Raw genomic sequence first — 25,464 nt, forward strand, 5'->3', positions numbered from 1 at the left:
TGTCATTCATAGTTTGAAACATAAATGAATCACCTCTCTCACATAGTGTTATCACAGTTCATTCACAATTGTCACATCCATAGTAGCAAATCATGAACAAATTACTTAAACTACTTAACAAATCATGATTTAAGTAGATTCAGTGCCTCTGTATCTGTCATTAATAATTAAGGTATTTAATGGGTTGCATTAATATAGTTCAATCTTGATTAACAGAGGTCAGTTTTTCAATGGTTTTATTAACATGTTTATATGGTAATCATAATAAATAACACCGTGCTTGTCACTCGATTTGAGAAATATTCGCTTTATTCCTCAGTTTGCTCACAAGATCTTCTGCTATTGTTTTCCCCATATATGGCAATACAACATATTTGGTTGGTCGTTTGCTTTTTCCACTGTCAGTTTGTCGTTGGTGACATTTTGGCGGTAATAGGGTGAGGAAGTATGCCGAAATTGTGGTGTTAACAGAGCAATTGTCGGAGGCGGTCAGCTCCAGGAGGGACCTGTCAGGAGGGAGTTGCCACAAAGATATTACCTAATTATTTCAATGTATCTGATTGATTTTCCTTAATTTTTTTTTTTTCAGTAATATTATTCAGTAGTGTGTAGTGTGATATATTTATAAAATAAAATGTGTGAATCATCCCTATACCCAAAATTATGGTGTGCATATTAGTGATTCAATTATTATGTTAATACAACAATAAACAAATAGACAAATCCACAAGGGCAGTGATGAGGGTTCGAACCTACGTCCGAGAGGAAAATCCCTTGTGGATTTGTTCATTTGATGCATCACACTGTTGTGACTTGTGTGTGTAGTAAACAAATAGTTTTGCTGTTATTATACTATATACACAGGTTATATATAAGTATCCGCATGTTTTGTTAACCATAACGAACCACTAAGTTGATATGGTGTCAAAACAAGAGTGGCCGCCACACACCAGCCAACCAATGCCGCCACCTTCCCTCCTTCAACAACAGCTCACTCGCAAACATTCCTCCTCCTAGCATACTGTTTTTGCCTTTGTTCACTATATACAGACATTATGTATGAGTATTTGCATGTTTTGTTCACCATAACGAACCACTAAGTTGGTATGGTAAGTCATAACGACGAATGGCTGCCTCTCACCAGCCAGCAAATACCGCCACCTTCCCTCCCTCACCTCACCTCACTTGCCAACACTCTTTCTCTCACCATACTGTTTTTACTTTTATTCACTATATACAGATGTTTTATATAAGTATCTACATGTTTTGTTCACCATAACTGTACAACTAAGCTGGTGTGGTGAGTTCAGACGACAACACAGGTTACCACACACAGGCAGCTGATGCTGCCTCCCTCCCGCACTAAGATTCCCATATTGTTTGTGCTGTTATTACACTATATACTCACATTATATATAAGTATCTACATTTGTGTTCATCATAGCGAACCACTAAGCTGATATGGTAATTCTAGACAATAACAGGTGGCCACACACAGTCACCAGACGAAGCTCCCTCCCTCAGCATTGCTGTTCCCAACATACTACGCACAGCGCTAATTATCACAACAATCCTGCTATTATCAGAATCTTGGTCATTTTTTTCACAGGGGTCTTCTGTAATACTATCATCGCTAAATAATGCCAGTTACGTATTTATTTTTACATAATTTAGGTGATGCTGTGGTCACAGGCTGAACAACAGTGCTCTTAGCTCATGCTGTGTGCACCAGCCTTGGTTGCTCAGTACGGAGGCTCTCGCACCTGGGAATGTTGCCCACAATTTTTTTTTTAATGGCATCTGTTTACAAGAGCCCTGAGGAAGCTGATGTGAATCCCATGTAGCTGAAAGACGTTAGTTTTGTGCGGTACTCCAACACATCAATAGCTGTGGTGCGCAATTCTTTGACAGTTACTCGCCACAGCTATTGATGTGTTGCGCAGTTTAAGGGTTGAACTTTCATATCTATTTATTAAGCTTTTCTGTACTGATAGTGTTCCATCCCTATTAAAAACATCTGTTTTCTAGGTGAGTGACCTCAACTAAAATTTTCCCAGACGTTCCTAATTATTTGCAAGTGTTAGACACTTAAAGAAGCACTTAAAATAGTTGTTAAATATTAGTTGTTAAATTTTTGCACTTGAGTCTTTGGCTATCAAAGAGTTCATTTATCACCATATGCTTATAGTAAAACACAAGTATAATGTATTTGAAAAGTCTGAATATTGTTTAATCTCACATGCATATAGGAGAGCAAAATTGAGATAATAGGGAAGATAATAGGCACAAGTAAGTAGGACAAATAAATGTTGACCAGACCACACACTATAAGGTGAAGGGACGACGATGTTTCGGTCCGTCCTGGACCATTCTCAAGTCGAAGCGACTTGAGAATGGTCCAGGACGGACCGAAACATCGTCGTCCCTTCACCTTCTAGTGTGTGGTCTGGTCAACATACTTTAACCATGTTATTGTGACTCATCGCCTGCATAAGGACAAATAAAACTGCACTGATTCAGATAACAGTCCTACCCTTGAGAATTAGGTTTGGCAGAGAACATGTTGCAGATTACTGCATTAAGATTTGTGGAGGGAGTTAGGTCTTATATATTTCCAGCACAATAGTGCTTCCATGACCAACTTCAGTCAACCACTATTGCTATTGAGACAATAACTCTAAGCGCCTACTATAATTTTTTTACAGCATGAATTTGACAGAGTAGTAATGGTGATTACTACTTTGCAGACTTTGAGTGGGTGGAAGGAGATGTGTGTGAGATCTGCTTGGACCTGGAGAATCCAATGCCCTTTGAACTGAAGGTTACTAACATGGTGAGTTATTACTAGAAAATAAACTCAAGGTGTGTAATGATTTATTAGATACCATTTTGTATTTGAGTACAGTTTTGTTGTAAACCTTTGATAAATATATGGCCATAGGGCATAGTTATTCACTGATAAAGGGGAAATAATGCTTGGTATAAGGTTAGCAGCAAACCTTTTTAGAGAAAATAAAGAAAAATGAGTTAAGTGCTTTGTACTGTATACTGTGCAAAACATAATATAATTTAATCCATCATTTACAAAAATACTGGGTTTGCAACAAATTTGTTGCATATGTTGCATACAATATTTATTTTATTATAGTTAATAGCTAAATTGTAACAAATTTGAATAAAGAAATTAGGTATATTCTCCAAGGACACGTAAGAAGCATATCACACAGAATTGACAGCTCTTACACATCATTGTGTCCTGCTAGGTAATTTGACAACCTGCTTTTCACCCATCCAGCCAACTAATGTATCTTCTTATCCATCCATATGTCCCATCTACACTAAAGAATTGGAACAACTCCTGCCTCGCCCAATTTCACTCCAACCTCTGCTTCCGCCCACTCTCACCTGCAGCCACTCCTGGCCACATCTCTTCCTGCCCCCAACCACTCTCAACACCACAAAACACCATCCCAACCTATCTCGTGCTCACCTGCTTGACACACAACTAATTATACTTGTCATTCATCCCACCTCTCAACTTATGTTTTAAGTAGGTTATCTTAAATGTCTGAACAATTTGCACATTACAGTATAATCAGTGTCAACTGGTTATATTAGCTATTGACTTGACAATTGGTTATGCTTTACTGTATTCCCAAGGACTTGACTTGAATAATGTGTGTACATTTTGTGACTAAAGAGTTTGGTAAGGGAGTATGAAGTCTTGATGGCATGGAAGGTTGTCGATGGTAGGTTGTTGGGGCTGAAGGATGCTGTTGATATGTCATTGAGAGCTGATATTGGGTATGCTATGATCAGTGGAAAAAAGGCTGGTGGGGGATGGCCTTTTCCTGTGGGTTCTGTTGGATATTAAAGCTTCAGTATTGCTGTACTTGGTAAATTTACTTTTATTTTAATGAGCATATCAGGTAATCTAGATTATTCATGAATCCCAGATCAGGTCTGGAATGATAGGCCAGATTTTAAAGATTGCAGGATACTGTACTGTGTATTAAATCTCTCGGAAGTTCCCAGAATGCAGTATTGAGGTGAAGGAAATAAAGACAACTAACTAAAGTTGCAGTGCAAATGTGTCACAGAAATAACTATGAGCAAAGAAAGTGGTGCATCCTTTTTCTTCACCTATGCTAGGATGCACATGCAGGCATTCCATGGATAATGAAGACCAACTGCTCCAATAACTATATTAATAATTTAAATGTATACTTTTATTGGCAGAATTAATGTTAAAACAGTAATTAGGACCTCTGCAATTTGAAGTAGTGAATAAAATAATTGAAACTAAATTAGTAAAAATTGTATGGAAACTATTGTAAGATTAAAAACAAACTTTAGTTTAATCAAGGGCTCCTGGTATGATATTTTAATAGGATGTAATAAGATGGCTAATTAGTGCACATAATCATGTTGAATGTGCTTTGCAGTAGATTTAGGCATTTATTGTATAAAAGAAGAAAGTTTAAAAAAATGTAGAGGAAAATAGGTTTATTAACCCTCAAAATGCAGTTCGTCACCATATATTGATAATGTAATTCAGGAGTCTCCAAACTACAGCCCACATTCAGCCCACAATATTTTATCCATCCAGCAGCAACTTGAAATATACATAAATAATATAATTATTTCCCTTCATTTTTTCTCAACCACATGGGTGGGTAGTTAACAGGTTCAGTTCCTGTCTGCTACTCTCCTTTTCCTGTAACACCAAGCCAGAATCTAAAATTAGTATCAATGCATAGTATACACATCACAGATGATAGGGAAGCTTTCCTGAGACCTGGAACTTCAAGAACAAGAGGTCATAGATTTAAACTAACTAAACAAATATGCCAAAGAAATATAAGAAAATTCACTTTTGCAAACAGTGGTAGACGGTTGGAACAAGTTAGGTGAGAAGGTGGTGGAGGCCAAAACTTCAGTAGTTTCAAAGCGTTATATGACAGAGTGCTGGGAAGATGGGACACCAAGATCGTAGCTCTCATCCTGTAACTACACTTAGGTAATTAGAGTAACATCTTCAAAAAATAGCAAAAAACTGTCAGAATATATTTTGAGGTGGAATTAAACTTCAGTGTGTGACAATAGGAGAGAACATGTCTGGATTAAGAACATCATAATAAAGGTAACTGCAGAATGCCTATTGGCCCATACGAGACAGCTCCTATTTATAACCACCCAATCTCACTCGTATACATGTCCAATCCACGTTTTGAAACAATCAAGGGACCCCCCCACCTCCACCACATTACGCGGTTATCTTGAGATGATTTCGGGGCTTTAGTGTCCCCGCGACCCGGTCCTCGACCAGGCCTCCACCCCCAGGAATAGCCTGTGACAGCTGACTAACACCCAGGTACCTATTTTACTGCTAGGTAACAGGGGCATAGGGTGAAAGAAACTCTGCCCATTGTTTCTCGCCGGCGCCCGGGATCGAACCCGGGACCACAGGATCACAAGTCCAGCGTGCTGTTCGCTCGGCCGACCGGCTCGGCGGTACTGTAATTGGTTCCACAAAAACTGGATTTGTCCAACCATGGTTCTACAACCACAGTTGGACAAATCACAAAAGCTTGTGAGGTTGGTGGATTCTCAAAGCCCATGTTTCTCCATTGTCTTATCCATCAACAAGCATTGTTTGGAAAATATGTGGATATGTCTTGTGTTCTCAAACCTGCCGTTTCTACGGTGATTTTCATTCGATCTCATGGGCTTAATCATCGGCAGTTTTGTGATTTTCTGAAACAAATTCCAAGCTCATTGACATTCCTTATTATGTAGCAATTCAATGGCTTAGTTGTAGAAAGGTTCTCTCACGGTTCTTTCAGTTCTTTGGAAGATACTCTGATGCTTATTATGGACTTTGCAGAAAGGTGGATTGATTTGATTTTTATTTGACTTGTGTTGATGGTTACAAGCTTCTTTTGAATTTTTGATTTGTTTAACTGAATTTCTTTCTTTAGGTGTTTTATTTTGCTACAAAATTGGGTCAATTCTCTTTTTCAGGTACACATTTGTAAAATTTTAGTAACTTCAGTAAAGTTAATAAAAAATGAATCGCCTGAATTTCATCTGCAGTTAAATAAAGGATTCTTTCATCAGTTCAATTGCTAAGGTTTTACATTTTTTACTTGTTACACAGTACAGTATATCATTCCCAGTGTAAGCATGGCATTTTCTTTGTAATTGTTACATTTCTCTCTTGGTTTTAATCATATCATGTTGATTATCTAGAAAAGATCCAAAAAAAGTTTGGAGACCCATGACCTGATGCAAGCAATGATCATCAAATGAAGGCTTATGTTTTGGTTCAATGTTTGAATGCAATGCTGCCGACATGGTTCCAATATAATTTTTTTTTTGGGGGGGGGGGGAGGGGGGCTAAGCATCTGGTGGGCCTGCTAAGTGTTACTCCTTTGAGTCTTCTGCGGCAGTTGATGATTCTTTATGGGTTGTATGTTAGATTCAGCAAGATTGTGTCCAATGTGTTAACAATATCTATGCTATTAAGGTAGAGCGAAGGAGCCCCACACCCATATGCCAGGAAAACCCAGCGTCCTTCCCATAGCAGCAACCCTCGAACACCCCCAGCAAATATGGGGCACGGACTGGAAAGACGAGAGAATCAAGAGAGGTGAAGCACCTGAGAAAACGATGTGGAACACCAGCACTTGTGTACTCCGTCCACACCAAAAACTCCCACGGCGCATGCGTAGGACACATGAGGCCCAAACCACACAACCACGCCCTGCGGGAAGGGCACCAACAAGTAGTATTGCAAAATATTTGCAGTGCCTAAACAGAGCACGGAGAGAAGAAATAGTGCCAAAAGAACGAGACCGTATAAAAAAACAAGAAGCACAGAAGAGGCCCAATGAGTCCAAAAAGGACTGGAGGTTAGCCTCACCGGAAGACGACAGATGTTCCAATAATGCGGGAAGAATCTAAGACCTTCCCGAGACCTCACAGAAGCAAACAATATCACGAAGGCTCAGAAAGACACTGTCACACCCGAGACCAAAAGTCATACAGAAATCCTGATAACAGGGGAACATGACCCCTCCATGACGGAGAAGTCCCACCCCAGAGAAAAGGGGGTAGAAACGAAGAAAAGTCCCCCACTGATAGGACGGAACCGAACGGACCCGAAGGGACAAGGATCCAAACCCAGGGATGGGCCGACGCCCAACAACTCGTACACAGAGGGGGGGGGGGAAGAAAAAACCCCACTCCCCGCAACCGGAAGCCCTTCACTGAGGGTAGAAAGCCCCGGTGGGGTCCAACGGGGCCCGAGGCCCCCCCAAGTCAACCCCCCCCCCCTCCCCAACCCTGGGAACCTCCATGGCAGGCCCCGGGGCCAAGCCGTCCCCCCAAAGCCCCAGCCTCAAGAGAAAAGGTCGGGGCAGCCAGAAATTTATTAAGGAAGAGAGCCCACTGGCAGGCTCATACAACTTTGCTTTAGAAACTTTCTCGAATGCCTCCGTCGCTACCCGGAAAGGGGAAACCCCGGAGACCGTCAGAGTCTGAAGATCATCGAATTCCCGCCCCGACCCCGAACCCACAGATGGAAAGGATCCGGATGCAGGGAAGAAGGGATAGGGGGGGGACCAGACTAAACCATATCACAGGAAAGACAAGGGGACGAGGAAGGAACAAAACCGAAGCAATCAACACCCCCAAGCCCCGTCACAACAACCAAAAACGGGGCAGCCTTGGGGCTTCTGGGAAGCAAACCCCCTAGCGCGTTGCCACCACTTGAACTCAACGTGTAATGCCCGTGCTGCCTGCACCCACATAGTCAGCATAAGACCAGGTAACCGAGTCGCAAACAAGAAATGAAACTCGCAGGACTCCGGGTCGAAAGTGCCACCGACCCCCACAGGCAGCAGATGGAGGCAAAACAAAGAGTCACCCTGAGAAAAGGGACAGAGCAATCCTCGAACTCACACAAAGCGAGGCGGGGGGGACTCGGGTCACATCCATCGAACCCACGCGCCCCCATGGGGATTCCCAGGGTCCTGAGACAGAACTCACGCTCAGGGAATAACGCCTGGCTCTCGCACCTCTGGAAACTGCCACCACACTCTAAGCACAGTGTTGAAAATCACTGGAGCCAGAGCATACGACCTTTGCCTCTAACATCAGCCTTAGAACTGAAGGGTGGATAGCCGGCGCGAGGGTCTGGGGCTCCCCCTTCCCCCTCCCAGGGAGGGAGGAGTTGCGCAGACAGCAGCGCGGTGACGTGTGATGTCACTCTCCTTTGCTCGTTTCTTTTTGGGGAGTTCTATCCACTTGTCCAGCTTTTGGTAGCAATTTTCACCAGAATAGGGGTTTGTTTTGGGACGCTTACCTTTCTGGGTGCCTGACCCGGTCGATGGCAGACATAGAATGCTTCCAACCACACGGGGTTTCTATAGGCCATTGCTCCCCATGCCTCTCTGAGGGGGCCAGGTTCTGGCTCGTGATCCCTGGTAGGCCCATAGAACTCCATACACATGACTGATGCCAAAGTCTGACATTAGCATATCAGCCTGGATAAGCTCTGGGGAGCCTCTGGGTCTTACCCAGAAAACGGCGTTTCATTATATTCAATGCTGGTGTTTTTTTGCAAACGGATACCTTGCTTTTGAACATATTTTATATGAAAAACTAAATATTTTATTTGGTCTTAGCTCCCATCACAGTGTAATGCTGACTAATGCTAGAAGGAATGTTGACCACGACCCAGACTAAAGTAGGGGAGTTGTACGAGTTTTTTGTTATTACAGTATTATGCTGTTCAATACAGGTACAGTATATTACTAAACACAAACAATTAAAATAATTTGTTTACAGTCATGGTGACAATTTTAATGATTGCCACATTTTAAGGTTAAAGAGCTTTAATGTGAAAGTGAAATGTTAACTTTTGAGGTTGGGGGGGGAGGGGGGAACTAAGGATAGTCTGACATTTACTTGTCAGTAATTACAGGAAGATAGACCTGGCTTGTACCCCACATTCTATTAGTATTGAATAAATTTATATTACCTGTTGCTCATGTTGCTATTATACTTGTTTTTAAAACTGCTTCCAATATTATACTAGTTTACTGGCTGCAATTCATGCAAGTACTAGTACCGTCTTATAGCTCACTCATTTGTGCTCCCATCTTTCACCTGTCCTCCTCCCCTCATCAGGAAAATGATTGTCCTTTTCCATTCCTCTCGATATTTTTCATTTTGCAATTATATCTTGCTTCTTTTCTCCTGTGTGATTGTATGTTTGAGTTCCCTTAGTCAGATTTCTTTTCTCGGTTTCGTTATTTCTGGCACGAAGTTTGTCGCAAATCATTAGCCTTGATCAATCTTGTACAGTATTTGACAAGATAGAGGTTTTTGCATATTCTAGAATTTGTCTGGCAGTGGTTATGCATGTTGTTTTGAAAAAGTTCCTACTTAAATTTTTAAAAGTGATCCATATATTTGCCAGTTTAATGTACACAGCTGATGATCTATTGATGTGATGATAACAAGAAGGATAAGAGTTAGAAATGTGTATTTGAAGTTTCTATATGAACATCTAAATTGATGTTTTAACCATATTGTATGTAGGTTCTGCAGTGTAGTTTGATATGACTTATTAAATATTGAACCATTGCTTTGAAATAGGTGTGGCAAGTGTGTTTGGTAGTTGGGAACACACAGGATAAATGGAAGTATGCTGAGAATATGGCAAGTGAATGAAGCAGTCTATCTTATTATATGAAAGGAAAGATTAAAAGACATGTGATGGCCCAGGTAATGTATGGGCAACACTGCATCGATATTATTTTGGTGTCTTATTTGCATATTTCATACCACTTCAAATGAAGAGTAATAAAAAGGACTTTATTATCATTATGAACAAATATACAAGCTTCTAAGTACAGCATTTTGTTACTTAAATTTATATAAAATAAAAGCAAATACAAAATAGGTTTTATATATGTTCTAATGATTATATGCTCTTTCATTATAGATGCTGATTACTGAAGGAGTTCAGTTTGAGTCTTGGGCTTCAACAATTGTATTAAAAGCAGAGAAAAATATTCAGACAGTGACCCTGCGAGGAAGACCACAGAGTCCTGGGGAATTGAAAGTTACAGGTTACTCCTCTACAGTTATGGGAGTTACCAGTAATTGTCGCTTTAAGTTCATGCCCCATTTCAAGATACCACAGTACACAATTATTATTGTACCTGCACTACCATTAATACAGGTTAGTTAAATTTTTCTTCCTGCATCTTGATTATATACAACAGTTATACTCATACTCAGTTAGTCCTTCCTGAGTATAGGAAGTATATCTCCTTCACTCCCTGTTCTTTTTTACAACTTTTGGAGTTGATACATGGGGAACCTTCCCAAGACAATTAGGCTATGCATTTTGTGTGATTTTTAACTAAACATAGGGCCAAAAGGCACTATATTTCCAATTAAGACTTGGTAAGTTAATTGGCTAAATATATAAATATTACTGACAAATCAACACAAGACATTTGCAAATAAAGAACTGGAGTACTCATCATTTGTAAATATTAATTAGGAAGCTTAATTTGAATAGAAACGCTACGCGTACTAGTGGCTGTACAAGAATGTAACAACTCTTGTATATATCTCAAAAAAAAAAAAAAAAAAAAAAAAAAAAAATAGATATCCAGTGATTGTTGGGAAAACGATCATTGTTTAATTAAATTTGTATGTAATGATCTATTTATCTAGGTAAGGAACCCAGTGCATTCCAGGGTATGAGAAACACTTTCTCTTAATGTGATTACAGTACAACCTCGATTCAACGTACCCCGATTCAACGAATCTCTGGCTAGTTCGCACACTTTTCAGGCCGGATTTACTCACCCGGTTCGATGGTTCAGCGAAGCGGGGGATGTTCGGATTTGCTTACGATGTCAAGACAGAGTTCACAGACTGATGGAAGATTTTCCCATTCTCTCACAGATTACAATTAATAATTCCCTCATGACAAGTTCGACCACACAAGTTCGACCACACAAGTGAACCACACAAGTGGACCACAAGCTTCCGATGTTGGGACAGAGTTCACAGAGTGGTGGAAAACTTTCCCATTCTATCACAGATTACATTAATAATTCCTTCATAAGACAAGTTGGATCACACAAGTGGACCACACAACAAGTGAAGCATATTAACCAAACATCAGCCAGAGTGGTCCACACAAGTGAACAACTGAGTTTCCATGATTTTCGTTCTCTGATTTGTGGCACACGTATCTTTTGTAAATTAATATAAAGGCTGAAGCGTGATAAGCTAGCTACTTGTGGTAAAATCTTATAGACATTTTCTGTGATGAAACAAGATGAGTGAGGGTGGACAGATAATGGAATACTGTACTGTAAACCTCACTTAGTTTTCCTTTGTGTCATAGTTCAGTAACCCATGACTTTGAAAGTTTCAGATTAATAAATCATTTCTATAACCAGTGTTTTAATAGCTTTTTATTATCCTAATTAAACTTAACTAAACTAAATAAAACTGATGAAAATATACTGTAATATGATAGCATCTGCTATTTGAGAAATTATTTGTTATTGAAACTACTACTCCAGCACGAGGGGATGGGTCTAATCCTTGTTCACACGGTACCATGCGTATTTCGTTCGATTTTGTCGCCACAGTTCAGTGACCTACGGCCTCGAAATAATAAAATTAATAAATCGGTTCTAAAATAAGTTTTTTATATCTTATTATCCTAACAATGTTATTAACTAAATATATAACCCAAAAATATATAATTTGATGTAAATCCAATATTTGAGAAAAATTTGTTACTGGATCTGGCTTAAACACCAGCCTACTTCAGGGCGTATAGACCTAGTCTGCGTTCATACAGTAGGCACCCAGTGCCGTTAGCTTTGTCTGCGAGCGACGTGTTTGTCCACTGGTGGTAGAATAATTGTAATAACCCACCAGCTTTTATCAATACCTAAGGATGAGGAAAGATATTTGTCTCAAGGACATGACATAAGGAAGGAAACAAACAAAAATGAGTCAATATTTTTTACGAACTAGTAGCAGAAAATCGACCAGCACAGCCGTATGCAGCACGAGCACCGCCGTACCCAGCATGAGCACCGCCGTACCCAGCACGAGCACTGCCGTACCCAGCACGAGCACCGCCATACCCAGCACCGCCGTACCCAGCACCGCCGTACCCAGCACCAGTAAAACAGCAGCCTGCACCAGCTCAGCAGCAGCTGAAGCCAACACAGCAGCAGCGAGCACCAGCAAAGCTGATGGAAACATCTAAAAACATTGTGTGTGGAGTGAACAGTTAGAACAAGTGTTAAATTTAAGTGTGTGTACGTAGTGTTAAAATTAAAGTTGCAGTAATTTTAGTGTACAATAGTTTTCGTAAACTGTATTGTAGTACTTAACCTACAGCAGAACTACTTAATCAATAAAGTGCTAATGACATAATACACTACAGTACGTATTTACAGTACAGCATTCACAACTTCACGAGACTTAAAGATGGACATACAGTAACTCCAACAATAAGGTAAATAACAAATGTAACACAGTATTTTTAGTAGAGTTGTAATATATAGGTACAGTATATAATATGATAATGCATTTTTATTGTGTACAAGAAAAAAAGACTGACACAAACGCCTCTTGAAGGTCACCTCTTGCAACGAATCCAACGCTCCAACGCACTTGGGTTGGTCCCATATACTGTAGTGTGTTGAATCGAGGTGGTACTGTAATTGATTTCATTTTAATTCAAACTTCAGTTCAATATCTCTTCTTAGAGTAAGAATACACGCTTATTATGAGTACTCTCTGCAGATACTGAGCAGCAACAGTAGCCCAGGAAGCTTAGGTGCTGAGAGGCCACTTGGTGAAGAGTGTGGAAACTTACACTTGTCGTTGTCTGCTGGAGAAACACACGAGTGTTCTGTGATGCTCCACAATGTGTCCTCCCAGCCAGTGGAAGAACTTACTATTACTCTCGAGTCAAAAATGGACAAGGAACTGTTGAGCCAGGTAAGGAGATTACTTAAAGCTGCATACATTTTATGTTAATCTTTGATGTTAAAGACTTTATTCTCTAGTCCTTTATATGTTTCAATTTATTTATATATACATATATATATTTATTTATATATTTTTTTATTTATTTATTTATTTATTTATTTATTTTAACTGGTTAGCGCACATTATTGCGTTTCTGTAAGGCAAGATTTGACCAACTCTTAGTAAAGATCTAGCAGAGTGAGGATAGGGGCAACATTTACACTGTCAATGCAGAAAGGTTTTCAAACTGTTCATGCCATATCATAGTGATGCTTGGGAAACATTGGAGAATACTCAATCCAGCCCATAATGTAGACAATGTGTGTATTCACATAAAACTTCCAGCCTTTCCAGGCACATCTTTATCAAAGAATAACAATAGGCAGCCCTCCTAACTCCTGTGTACTCATTTCAATGCAGAGCTCACTCTTTTGTTCATGCCTTTCTTGTTCATTTCACCTCTTCCTTGAATTGCCCATTTTACCAGAATTTACTTAATCTTTTCTCATCCACTTCTTTTCTGATTGGAATTAACTGCTCCAAGGCATCTGTTTATTTCCAGGCTTCAAGTTTATTTAGCACATTTCTCTGCATTCATGAAGGGATGAATTGGGCCCAGTACACAATGCAGTAGTTGATATGAGCAAGGTTGTACTCTAGTGGAAGATAACCAGGGCTTAAACTTGTGCAAGTAGTAAGTTTTGTATTGACATTGAAACAGGAAACTTTAAAGTTGAGTGGGTTAATTAAGACAGCAGGTTTAAATGGCTAGGAGGTGGGGCATAAAGGGTTAGATCTCGCTTCCCTGTAGTCACTGATAGGTGAGCAACAGAAATGTAAATTCAATGTTGTACAAATTAAATAAAATATCATTATAATTGGGTCAGAGTTTATGGAACTTGAGATTGGCAGATGAGGAGTTGGAATGTGGTGCAAGAGAAGATTGAATCATAGGAGGTAATACTGAGAAAGGTCTCCAAAGTGCTGGGAAGACTGGAAAATGTTGGAAAATATTGTGGAATGCATAAATAGTAGGTGTTGAAAAATTATACTGTTTGATAGCAGAGTGAAAATAGGCATAACTATAAAAGGGAAGAAAATGTTATCAGGCAAGCAGACCCAATTTTATTTATGCTAATTTGCTGGACTCACGAAAGTGCTGATAAACAGATTTTCCATGTAGAAACACATTAAAAGTGCAGTATTATTGAATCAGTTATATAAATGAATTGAAAAGTAATATTTATTACATGGGAATTTGAGTTTTTATGACATTAAACAAATTCTGCACATGCCATAGTTTATCTTTGCCTGTTAATAACGTTAAATATTTTTATGCTTCTCATTAATTTGTCTACTCACTAATATTCATTGACAGATTTTTATAAATTATAATTTTCTTGATACAGTATAACAATAACTGTGAACATGTACATATCATGTGTAATTGAGAGAACTGTGATTTGTATTAGCTTTTTACCTTTTAATTTTTGTTTGGTAAAAAGCTACAGTTCTCTATATTTTTTTTTGCAGGTTTTTCAGTATAGTGAGGAAAACATTCATGCCCAACTTCCCATCCCTCCGGGTGGTAAGGCCTCCTTGACGCTTTATGTCTATGCTGTGTCTGACTTCCTGTGCCCTGGTCGCCTGGATGAATCCCTGGAAACTACTAGCTTGATATCTGGCAGTGAACCACCATCACTTATATCAGGTGGACCTTCCTCCCTACCTTCCAGACAGTCTGTGGCTACCTCAAGTACCCGTGGGGCACGCACACGCCGGACAGACTCATCTGCATCATTATTATCGTCTCGCTCGGGATCAAGTGCAAAATCTGGCTCATCATCATCAACCCAAGCTCCCTCGTCGAGTGTTAGAACTCGAGCTACACTCGATACCCCTGGTAGGTTACATGTGGAAAAAACTATTTTTTTGCTATATAAATCCTTCTGTGCTAAGAACACTTAGGTCAGAGATTATCATATTTACAGTTAGAATCCCAGTGGATTATCCAATTTATCCCAATATCTTAATACTCTTGAAATCACCATCACCAGTCCTTGTTGTGCATCAAAACATAGATTCAACTCAATCCATATAGATACCTTTGATAGTTAATTTTAATCTAACAGCAACGTTTTATTTTTAATTGTTCAGAGATTCTCATACTGCCTATTAAGAAGCCCTGCCTTAGATGCTTTCCATGTCAGGTCATTTTGTGTACACACAACTCGTATCACCTGCTAGACTCATCCATGTTATCCACAATCATGACAAATATATTTTGCTAATTGTCTCGTCATGTACTTAGAGAAAGGAGTCAATGGTAAACCTATCTCAAGCCTCAAATGAACAACCAGGTCTGTTTACAAAGCAAGATATCAGTGCCTTCAATTCCACCTGCAAGTAATCATTAGAAGTACTGTACTACTACTCTACTAATACCATAGTAGTAGTGGTGGTAGTAATGTACTGTACTACTTAGTAACATATGGGTCTGTCAACAGGCTCATTCTACGTACATCCCAGATAAGCTTCTACAGGGTGCTAACCTAACCAGTTCACACCTTCTGTGCATATTAGCATCTCAAAATACTTGTTTTATACTCATTTCCTCTGTTTTTTTTTTGTTTTTGTTTTTTTGTATCCTGACTGCCCATGAAGTGAGAGGCAGTGTCACACTTCATGGGCACAGCACACAGTATCTACTTTATGCTCAGTTCTTGAACATGTGTGAATGATTCTTGAACAAATCATAAATCTCATGTGCCTGTATTTTATACCTAGTATTAAAGTCAAATTTTTATCAGTACAGTGTGCTGTGTAGGGTATATTTAATGTACTATTGGAGTTTTGCCCTTCTGATTTGTATTTTTTTTTTGCTCCTGTTTGATATATTTTATTTGCAGGTTGTACAGGAAGAACCCTAGATGCGACCTTGATGGTAAAATATTCTGGTGGGTCAGGAATGAGTGCCGAGTACTGCCGTAGTACTCAGTTGGTGATTAATGTTGAGGTGACGCCTTCACTGCTTGTGACTAGATGGGATGTTCTTCCTGCTGAATTACCTCACCAGTGCTATGTAGTGCTGGACCTCCTCAATTGTGCCTCTAATGAGATGGACCTGCACTATACACCGACCAAACATATTCTCATAGAAGCTGGTGATTCTTGTAGGGTTCCTGTTCCTGTTGACCGATGTCCCCTTGCTACGCTCACACAGGTAAAGTTAACTTCAATGTCAAAAATATTTGTAGAACATTAATTGCTATACAGAATATTTGTATATACAATGCAACTCCACATCATCTGTATTAACTGGTACTGATGGGTGTCCAGAAAACTGGCTGAGAGTCTATTACTTGCTATGGGATAAACTGAAGATTTGGTGGTAAATAGCCCATAAAAGGGCAAATTTTGGAAAATCTAGATTTCCAGAACATCAAGATTGAGCCTGGAACAATATAAATCCAGATTTTTGAGGTTCACCTACATTATAAATCATAAACCAACTAATATATTTAAAGCCTATATCCAAAACTAGTACACAGTATGGTATACAACATTTACATTTGAAGTTAAATTAGCAGTGTACAATTTGTTTTAAATTTCATGCTTGTAAAATCACCATTAATTTTTCAAGACAAAAGGCACCATTTAAAATAATGCATTGAGTACCGCGCATGTTGGCATAAAATAGTTCTAAATAAGACAAACTTAAAGGCAACAGTTAGAAATGTACGTGAAAGGCTTGAGGCTTTTTCCCTCCTCGGCAAGATAAATAAACAAGTCGGCTTGATAATTTATTGTTCAATGTTCCACAGGATGCCAGTGAGAGTGGCTGGGGTTGGTCAAGAGTCCTTGGTGGTCATGTTGCCTCTCTGGTCGAGCTGCAGTGGACATTAGGCCCCCATGACACTCCTGGTCGAGCATCCCTTGCTGGCATCACCTTCCCGCCATCCACTCACGACCTCATTACCATGGCTCCCATACATTGGGGTATGTGCTCCTCACTGCCTTTGGTTTACATTATTAATAGTCTGCCTTTGGTTTATATTATTAATGTAATATATTAACTACTAAGTGTTACTTGTTTCCGTTTTATTTAAGCGGGGTATGAGTATTTGACTCATATGGTCGCTTCAGTAAGATTTTGTCCGATGTGTTTAACAACTTCTGCTCTGTTGAATCAAAGTTGAAATCTTAATGGGTTTGTAACTGTGCACTGTGTTAGGTAATGTTCTAGTGGTCTGTCGGGCATTTCTCCACAGTGCTGACATTTCCTTTCATCTTCTGGAACCTGTAAGCCTATTTCCCATGCACACGGGTATCCAAGCCTGATGCGATGTAAGTGTACTTCTGTTGTTCTACTGCTCCCTTTCATCAAAATAAGTGGTTCGTAGTTGGTTGAATTCACGTACCAACCGACAGATCCTGATGTTGCAACTGCTGTGTTGTGGTCACTGTACATCTTTTGCATTGCTCTATTTCTAATTACTTTCATAATCTGTGATAAACTCTGTGGTATGTAAATGTCTACATTTCTTCTCTAGTCTGTAGCTGAAAGAATGACATGAAATCATAGTCATTGAGAACCTCAAAGTTAATTCAGGGTGACTACACAAGGTAAACATGAACCACAACATTAGTGGAGGTATTCTGGCATGAAACAGTGCATTTGTGATATCTGTGGCAGTGTTCAGGATAAAGCATGATGTGATTGCCAAGTATAAATATAATTATTTCCAGGTATAAACAGTAATGCAAATCAAATTGGTTTAGTTTGGAGAGATTTAAGATCAGAAATCCTTTCGGCAAGTAGAATAAAGAAAACCATTCGAGATAAATAAAAAGCTTCTGCTATGATGTGCACAAATACAGAGGGCACATGTACGCTGATGATAAGAGGGAAGTGGACAAAGTGGATTAGGAAAAAACTCTTTAAATTGAGACATACAAATGGACATAGGTGGACTGGAAATTCAAACGAGACTTAAGGAAGGGCTAATATCTGTACTGAGTACGAGTCTTTCCTTACAAGAATAAGTCACTCGGTTATATATTCAGCTGCTTCAGGCAAATTTTATTCAATTCTGCTGTGCCCTTGAAAATGTTGATAGGATCAACAAAATGCATCTGAGCATAGACATAATAAAACTGTAAATTGAACTTTGGAGAGTTAATTTTTTAACTACAGTACTCATTTGTGGATGAACTTAATAGAGATGATTCATACTAGAATCATTAATCTCACCCTTTGTTATACAGTATTCAGTAATATATATAATATGTTATACTGTATATAGAGTATAATGCAATATAATATGTATAATACAGTACAATTTAAAATGTGTGTGCATTATTATAGTAATTTCTTGTTTTACAGATGTTCAAGTAGATGGGCAAGACGTACTTGGCGGAACAGAAAACAGTGGAGTGGTTGGTCGCACACTAGAATTAAGAGTTGGAATAACCAATACTAGCGGGGCTCCACTTCCCCCACTCAGCCTTCGCCTTACTGCCTTTCAGGACCATCAAAATGGTCACCTAAATTATCGTCTTGAAGCCAAGATGACCACCACAGGTGCTGCAAAGTTGACAACACCTCAGGTAATACAGTACATTGGAATCTTTGATATATTGGACTACAGTAATTGGGACCAAACTAATTCCGACCTTCATAGTATCCATTTAATCAAGTTAAATCATTTTATTAAGACGCTATATGCACTTTAAAATTTGTTTCCACTCAGTGCGCATAAAACTTCTTGTAGATGAGTATATTAGAATCACAAACACAGTTAAAACTTCTTGTAGTGTGGTTTAGTTTTAGTGGAGTATAGATGTTGGTCACTTTTGACCAACAGTCAAAAAGGTTGGCAGTATTGTCAGTGACAAATAATTGGGTTGTGTGGCACACAGCAATGTCCTTGTCTTGATTTTCTCATCTTGATTGTTTTATTTTCTGACGTCAATTGATGTCAGGATATCACTAGAGGAAATGGTTGTTCAATTGCATAAAACATGCCCGAAACGCTTTGCGTAATAGTGGCTTTAGGCATTGTAGGTACTAGCTCTACCTATAAGTCAAACAATCCTTGTAAATATTTATTGTATGTATGTACCTTACCTAAATAAAATTGTTGTTGTATTGTATACAGTATGTCCAGATGTATCATACATGTATCACTATACAGTGGTACCTCCAAAATTTTGAACCCATTCGGGATTTAAAAAAAATTGCCCTTTGGCTATCTCAACATTTTCAGCATTTTACATATAGCAAGTGATACAATACATGTTTACACATACATAGACAAAATTAGTTTGTTCAGTTTCCTTTTTGTAGCATAGGTTAGTCGTGATAACACAGGCAGCGTAATGCAGTTTTAGTACAATGTTGTAGTTTTGTAGTTTGTTATTCTGCAGCCACCCTGAGCTGGTTGTGAGGTTCTCGATACTCTTGGCTACAGACTTTAATTTGTGATGTGTGGTAATTAATCTGTACCTAAATGGACTGTATGAATTATTGGGTTACTTTATGCTACCATACAATCCTTCATTATTTTTTATTTTTTTATTAGTTCTTTTATTTTCATTTAGATTGAATTTAAACACTTCAGTGGATATGGTGAATCTTCATTTAAATTTGCTTCCAAATTTCTAATTCTTGTTATTCTGGTCTTTGCTCAAGTGATCAACCAAATGGCTGATCATGCTCCCTGCACGATCAAATATGGTACGTGGGATAAACAATTAAGTTAGACCTCGGCAACACTGCCAAATGACCTCAGACCAGAATTTTACTTCGAAATCAAACCTAACTTAAATTATCAACAACCATTGGACAGTATAAGTTCAATAGTTATACAAATCATATAGTGTTAGTAATAACTGGGCTATTTAAAGGACATAATACTTAGCTGGCTAGAAATTTGGTCACGCTTCAATCACATGCAGATCTCAATATAGCTGCTTTAACACGTCAGTTTCTAGTGGATGAAACGTTTGTCTCCAGAACCATTCCTGCTGACAAGGAATGTTATATTCACTTGTGAGGAAAACGTGTAGTTATATAACACTTGTTGGCAAGGTATGCTTAAAGGTCTACATGATGCTTATGGCTTGCATTCCCATAACCGCACTCAACCACCCTCTAACTACTACTTGTGTACACGTATATTTGGCCAAACTACTGCACAACAAGGTACAGTAGTATGATGTCACTTAATGTTACAGATAGTGTAAGGCGGAGAAATTTACTTGTCTTGAATATCTTAACAGCGCCATAATAATGGATTGATTGAGGAATAAAGTCTGCCTTCACGCATGCTGGCTCCTTCAATTACTCTGTCTCTTTCAAGAGAGTCCATATTAATTAATATTTGTTTGGGATGCCAAGGCTTGATTATTTATGAATTCGTCACAAATATTATAAGCAACTAGTTCATACAGAACTAACCGGGTTTCTTTCAATAGATACTTTCAATCACGTGTTAAAGGTGAAGTTAGCGGCTCATTTGACTGCGATGGAGCATAGCCCAAGGGTGACATGGCACCGCCCATGTTCGTCAATTCTACATGGTTATTCTCAGTAATCTTATTTATGTATTATTCGTAATGCTTGCTAAATTCAAAGAAAATATTAACCACAATACAATTTAATATATATTCATAATCACATTTGTTTATTTGTAAACAGAGAGATGTTTCTTGTAAGAGATTTCAATTATAATTTTTTTTTTTTAGAAATTATCAATCGCCCATAACTGTAGGGAATGTTTTCCTCACATGACCGCCAACAGCCAGCCCCAGGTCACAAAGCATCACAATGACAGTTTCCTCAGTCTTGTAGCATCAAATGTACTCCAGTTGGCAACTCGAAGCCCAACAATATGGGGCGACGTCGTCGTCGTCGTGGTCGTCGTTGTCGTCGTCGTGGTGGTGGTCGTCGTCGTGGTGGTGGTCGTCGTCGTGGTGGTGGTCGTCGTCGTCATGGTGGTGGTCGTGGTCGTCGTCGTCGTGGTCGTAGTCGTAGTCGTGGTAGTGGTCGTGGTCGTGGTCGCCGCCGTAGTCATATTTGATCACAAGGAAGTTTTGTTGGTCTGTTGGTTTTGAATTTTTATGGAGTGCATCTGTCAGTCATTCTGGTCTGAACTGATATCTCTGGTGGTGCCCCTATCAACTTCATTGACACTGAAGGGATGGCTTGAAAAAGTCCTTATGGTGTCAAGACTGTCACTTGTCTGGCTACCACGATTGTTGTCTAGAGGATACAGCAGATCATCTTGTAGGTGATAATTGAAAGCATTTACCCAGAAATAAGTATTATTCAAAGGTGGGAAAATATGTTGTAGGTATTTGTAACTATAGGGCATATATTTGTTTAAAGTAGCATGCTAAGCACTGTCAGTGGTGTGAATAAAGCAAGAAGACCTCATATGCTGGATATATTTTATACTATTCTGGATTTTGTTTTTGCTTAGCATCCCTGACATAAGTAATCTTTACATAATTATACCATCTAACCTAACATTGCTTTCTGATGACATTGTTGTGTTGATGCCATCTCGCTATTCAATTGACTTATGCACTGTATTTGTATTTATCATTATATTTATTTGCTTTATTTTATTTATTCATGATTAAGTTGTTACATATATTTTTATCTATTTTTAACACGGTAATGCAGTTAGCCGAGGGTGAAGAGTTCCGGCACTGTTGTGGGCTTGTGTTCTTCACGGCAGGAGTGTACAAAGTGGAAGTGACTTGCTCTCCGGCAGCAGCAGTTGCCCAAACATCCTTTTATGAGAACGTCACCCCAGCACACCAGCATGCTTGGAAGTTTGCTCCTCCATTAGAGATAACAGTGACTGATGTATGATTATGGTGCTATGTTTCAGAGAAACTTTGTTTAATAAATATTTATGAAGAAATATATTGGCCAAAATTTTGGATTAATTCCTTTTAATCGAGAGTGATTTAAAGAAATGGGTCATAAGTATGGTGTTAATTAAGAAAAGAGAATTACCCGAGTTAATAATGAGTACAATGCACATTAACACGCAACATCGCGATCTATGATACACAAAAATCATTCACTTCTGTATATTAAGTGCTTGCATTCTGACTTGAAATGTGTACTGCTATTCAGATGACCACATACTTTTTGGATGCTTCTGGCCTGAGAAACAGCCAAGAAACATGTCCAAAAGAATAGTTCATCATGTGAAAATCTAAGGCAATTTTATTATTATTACCAAACATAGAAATTAGTTGTAAGTACAGTATGCTCAATGAATTTCCCATGGCACAAAGTATGTTATAATTTTGCTTTCCCCTGAAAATCTGTAATAACTTGTTCAAAGCAATTCTAAAGACTATGCCTTCATAACTTTTGTTCCACCCCCTCCCTCACCCCCCACATTTTCCCAATTTTCCTCATTGAGCAAAATATTTAATTTCAACCAGTCAATGGTGTATGAGTGTTTCTTAATTTTGCTGATTATATTCTGGAATAAAATACTGTATGATGAAAATGAACACTCAATTGCCTCATTAAAAATACAAACATATCTAGGTCGAGGAGCTGTGATGGTCATGCAGACACGAGGCATTGGTGTAGCACCTAGGTGGCCACTAGGAAAACTATGCCTCTTCCTCCTGGCCATGCCTCCCTGCCCCTCACTCTCACAAACGTGTAGCAATATTTCACTCGGATCAGTTGCTCTAATACTTATCGGTAACTATTTGAACTACCCATAACAATGAGAAAGCGATATTTCAGGACAAGTTGTGTCCAGAAAGCATGTGGTTGTCCGTAGGTACAAAACTTTGCAACTTATCATACAGGGTGCTAGACTTACTGCAGGTCATATGGTAATGTTTATCTAATTTAAGCATTCCTGTTGTACAATATCAGTATTATGACTGTGGTCTTCCTTTTGGAGCATCACGTGCGTGGTATTCTTAATTTTTGTTTTCTTTACTGAAATTAATTTTGTGTTAAATCTTCAAAAATTGTGAAATTGTGTAATTTTCCACATTATAAAATGATATTCAGATTACTACTGGAAGTAAACATGTAATGTTAACACACCTCTGATTGTTATCGTGCTCTTATTTATTATTCAGAATGTGCCAACAAGTGCACTCTCATTGAAAGCTAGACAGTTTAGCTCATGTAGAGTATGAGTGTAATTGAAGTCAACGAGTAACTTTGTTCTCTCCACATTTTCCCTCTAAACATTTAGCTACCTAATCAACCAGTATAATGGGGACTGAAATAATTTATGAAGTGTGTGGCTATGTGCAGTGTGTGATGGTTATTTAGGCTGTACATAAAGTTTGTTAAGTGCTTACTTTAGAGAGAATTATCTTGACCGGAGTGTCAGGTGTGTACAGGGATTGCTGTTGAAAATAGTAATTTTTATACAAAGTATATAAACTGCATTATTACAACCAAAGTACCATAGTGATATGTATATTAGACATATAATATACTGTATAGCAGTGTTGATGTATCATAACTTTACTGATTTAATATGTACAACAGCACAACATTTGTGCATTTCGAACTTTGTGATATGTAAAATATTGTGTATATGATAATGTAAAAAACAATTTCATAATCTTGAGTCTTTTAGTTGTTGCTTATTTTCTCTTCTCTTCATTGCAATAATTGATATGCATCAGGCTATACAATTCTGAAGTTTTCCAAACTTGCTTATTCAGATGTCATGTTTTCCTCTTAATCATTGATGGACTGTTCTAATTTGACCCTCTTTAGTCTTGTAAATCACCCTTGATGCTATAAAACATACCAGACACTTCTCCGTGTCTATTCTCATGGAAGAACCTTTACCAACAGATATACAGTATTGAGTAATTTACAAATGGTTAAAAAGAAATAGTACCATTTAGGTACCTAACTATGATGGTGTTTTGAAAGTCAAGCTGATGCATTTTGAGAGAGTTTACACAATTTTATTATAGCTTTAGAATGTATAAAATCTTGGTTAGATGATAAATGATCTAATCTAAAAATGATCTGTGATGATAAAATCTTGGTTAGAGCTATAAATTAGTATGTGAAAACCATTTTTAATATCTGGGATTTTCTTGTAACTTTTAGGGTCATTTCATAAACCTCCCTGTAGCGTTTCTTTGTTTTGTTTGAGAGTATGAATGCCTGTATCTGCTTGTGTTTGTAATTACATAAGTATAATTTCAGGAGAGTGTTATGGTCTTAGTGCCCCATTTACTCTCTAATTTTTCTCATATTCTTTGAATCTGCTGATAATTACTTGGTCTCCACCTTCTCACTTAAATTGTTCCAATTATTCACCACTCTGCACAAAAAGTGTATTTGCATATTTTTTGTTTGGGGGGGGGGGCACCTTAGTTTCCTTAGCTTGAATTTATGGCCTTTTGTTTTAGAAAGTGGCAGGTTTCATAACTTCCTCCTTGTCGACTCTGTTAATTCATGTCATTATTTTGTATGTGGTAGCGGTAACTGTCTCCTTTTTTTGTCCTGTTATCAAGCTTTGTGTGTTCATGGACAATTAGGTATGCATGTACATGATGAGCAAGATCTGGCTGTTGGGCTCTGCCTGTCAACTATTATTCCTGGTGTTTGATACTTCCCAATTTTGTAATGCTTCGTAATCCCTTTTTCTTAAAACTGTGAATCAAGGCAGCTTCCACAAGCTTCAGCATGTTGAATTTTTTACCACCCTTTCAGAATTTCTCTATGCCCTTGTTTATGCATTGTGATGTCACCTCTGGCCCTTCTATTTTCTAATGTGGATGTGTAGAGTTCTCTTAACCACTGTGCTGCACCAACTGAGAAAACTCAGTCGCTGGGAACTGCACCAATCGAGAAAAAACCTTTTTGAACATTTCGTACCCATTCAAAATGCGTGCGGTAGATTGTGTACGAAATGGACTCTTGGGCCCTTCAGTAAGAGGCAGCCGTCTTGGAAAAAATTCCCAGAATGCCTTAGGGTTGCTGGCTGGGTTAGTACCGAGTGAGCAACCATGGGTGGCGCACGCGCCTCTGGCTCCCAAACACCTGTCCGACGCGGTGTTGAAAGATTGCTCTCTGTTGGTGAAATTCAGACTTTATTGTTTGAAAAACATAAGGGTCATGATATTGATAAAGCTAGGCGCATTAAGGACCTAACACAAAGGTCGGATGCATGTGATACAGCTAAGATGAGGACAATACAGCGAGCGTATCCAGTTGTAGCTCTGAGCGCCACCCTTGCCATCTCCAATTTTTATAGATGATACATAGATGAATACGCCTTTTCCTTGAGCACTTTTCTTCACACTCCCACTCCGTCTCCATCTTCACCGATGGGTCTAAGT

At 38.7% G+C, this 25,464-nt stretch overlaps 1 protein-coding gene across 4 annotated transcripts in view; it reads left to right on the forward strand.

Moving 5' to 3' along the window:
- Positions 1-23,724, forward strand: part of brun (trafficking protein particle complex subunit brun) — a 125,652-nt gene extending 101,928 nt beyond the window's left edge. For all 4 annotated transcript variants that reach the window (XM_045729356.2, XM_045729360.2, XM_045729357.2 and 1 more), the window contains exons 12-19: positions 2,748-2,833; positions 10,016-10,255; positions 12,865-13,062; positions 14,626-14,995; positions 16,002-16,315; positions 16,917-17,091; positions 18,479-18,702; positions 21,785-23,724. In XM_045729356.2, coding sequence (XP_045585312.1) covers positions 2,748-2,833; positions 10,016-10,255; positions 12,865-13,062; positions 14,626-14,995; positions 16,002-16,315; positions 16,917-17,091; positions 18,479-18,702; positions 21,785-21,976 — 1,799 coding nt within the window. In that variant the 3' untranslated portion in view covers positions 21,977-23,724. The remainder of the gene's footprint in view (positions 1-2,747; positions 2,834-10,015; positions 10,256-12,864; positions 13,063-14,625; positions 14,996-16,001; positions 16,316-16,916; positions 17,092-18,478; positions 18,703-21,784) is intronic.
- The last annotated feature ends 1,740 nt before the right edge of the window (positions 23,725-25,464 follow it).

The sequence above is a fragment of the Procambarus clarkii genome, chromosome 94 (genome assembly GCF_040958095.1).
Source record: "Procambarus clarkii isolate CNS0578487 chromosome 94, FALCON_Pclarkii_2.0, whole genome shotgun sequence".
NCBI classification, from domain to species: domain Eukaryota; kingdom Metazoa; phylum Arthropoda; class Malacostraca; order Decapoda; family Cambaridae; genus Procambarus; species Procambarus clarkii.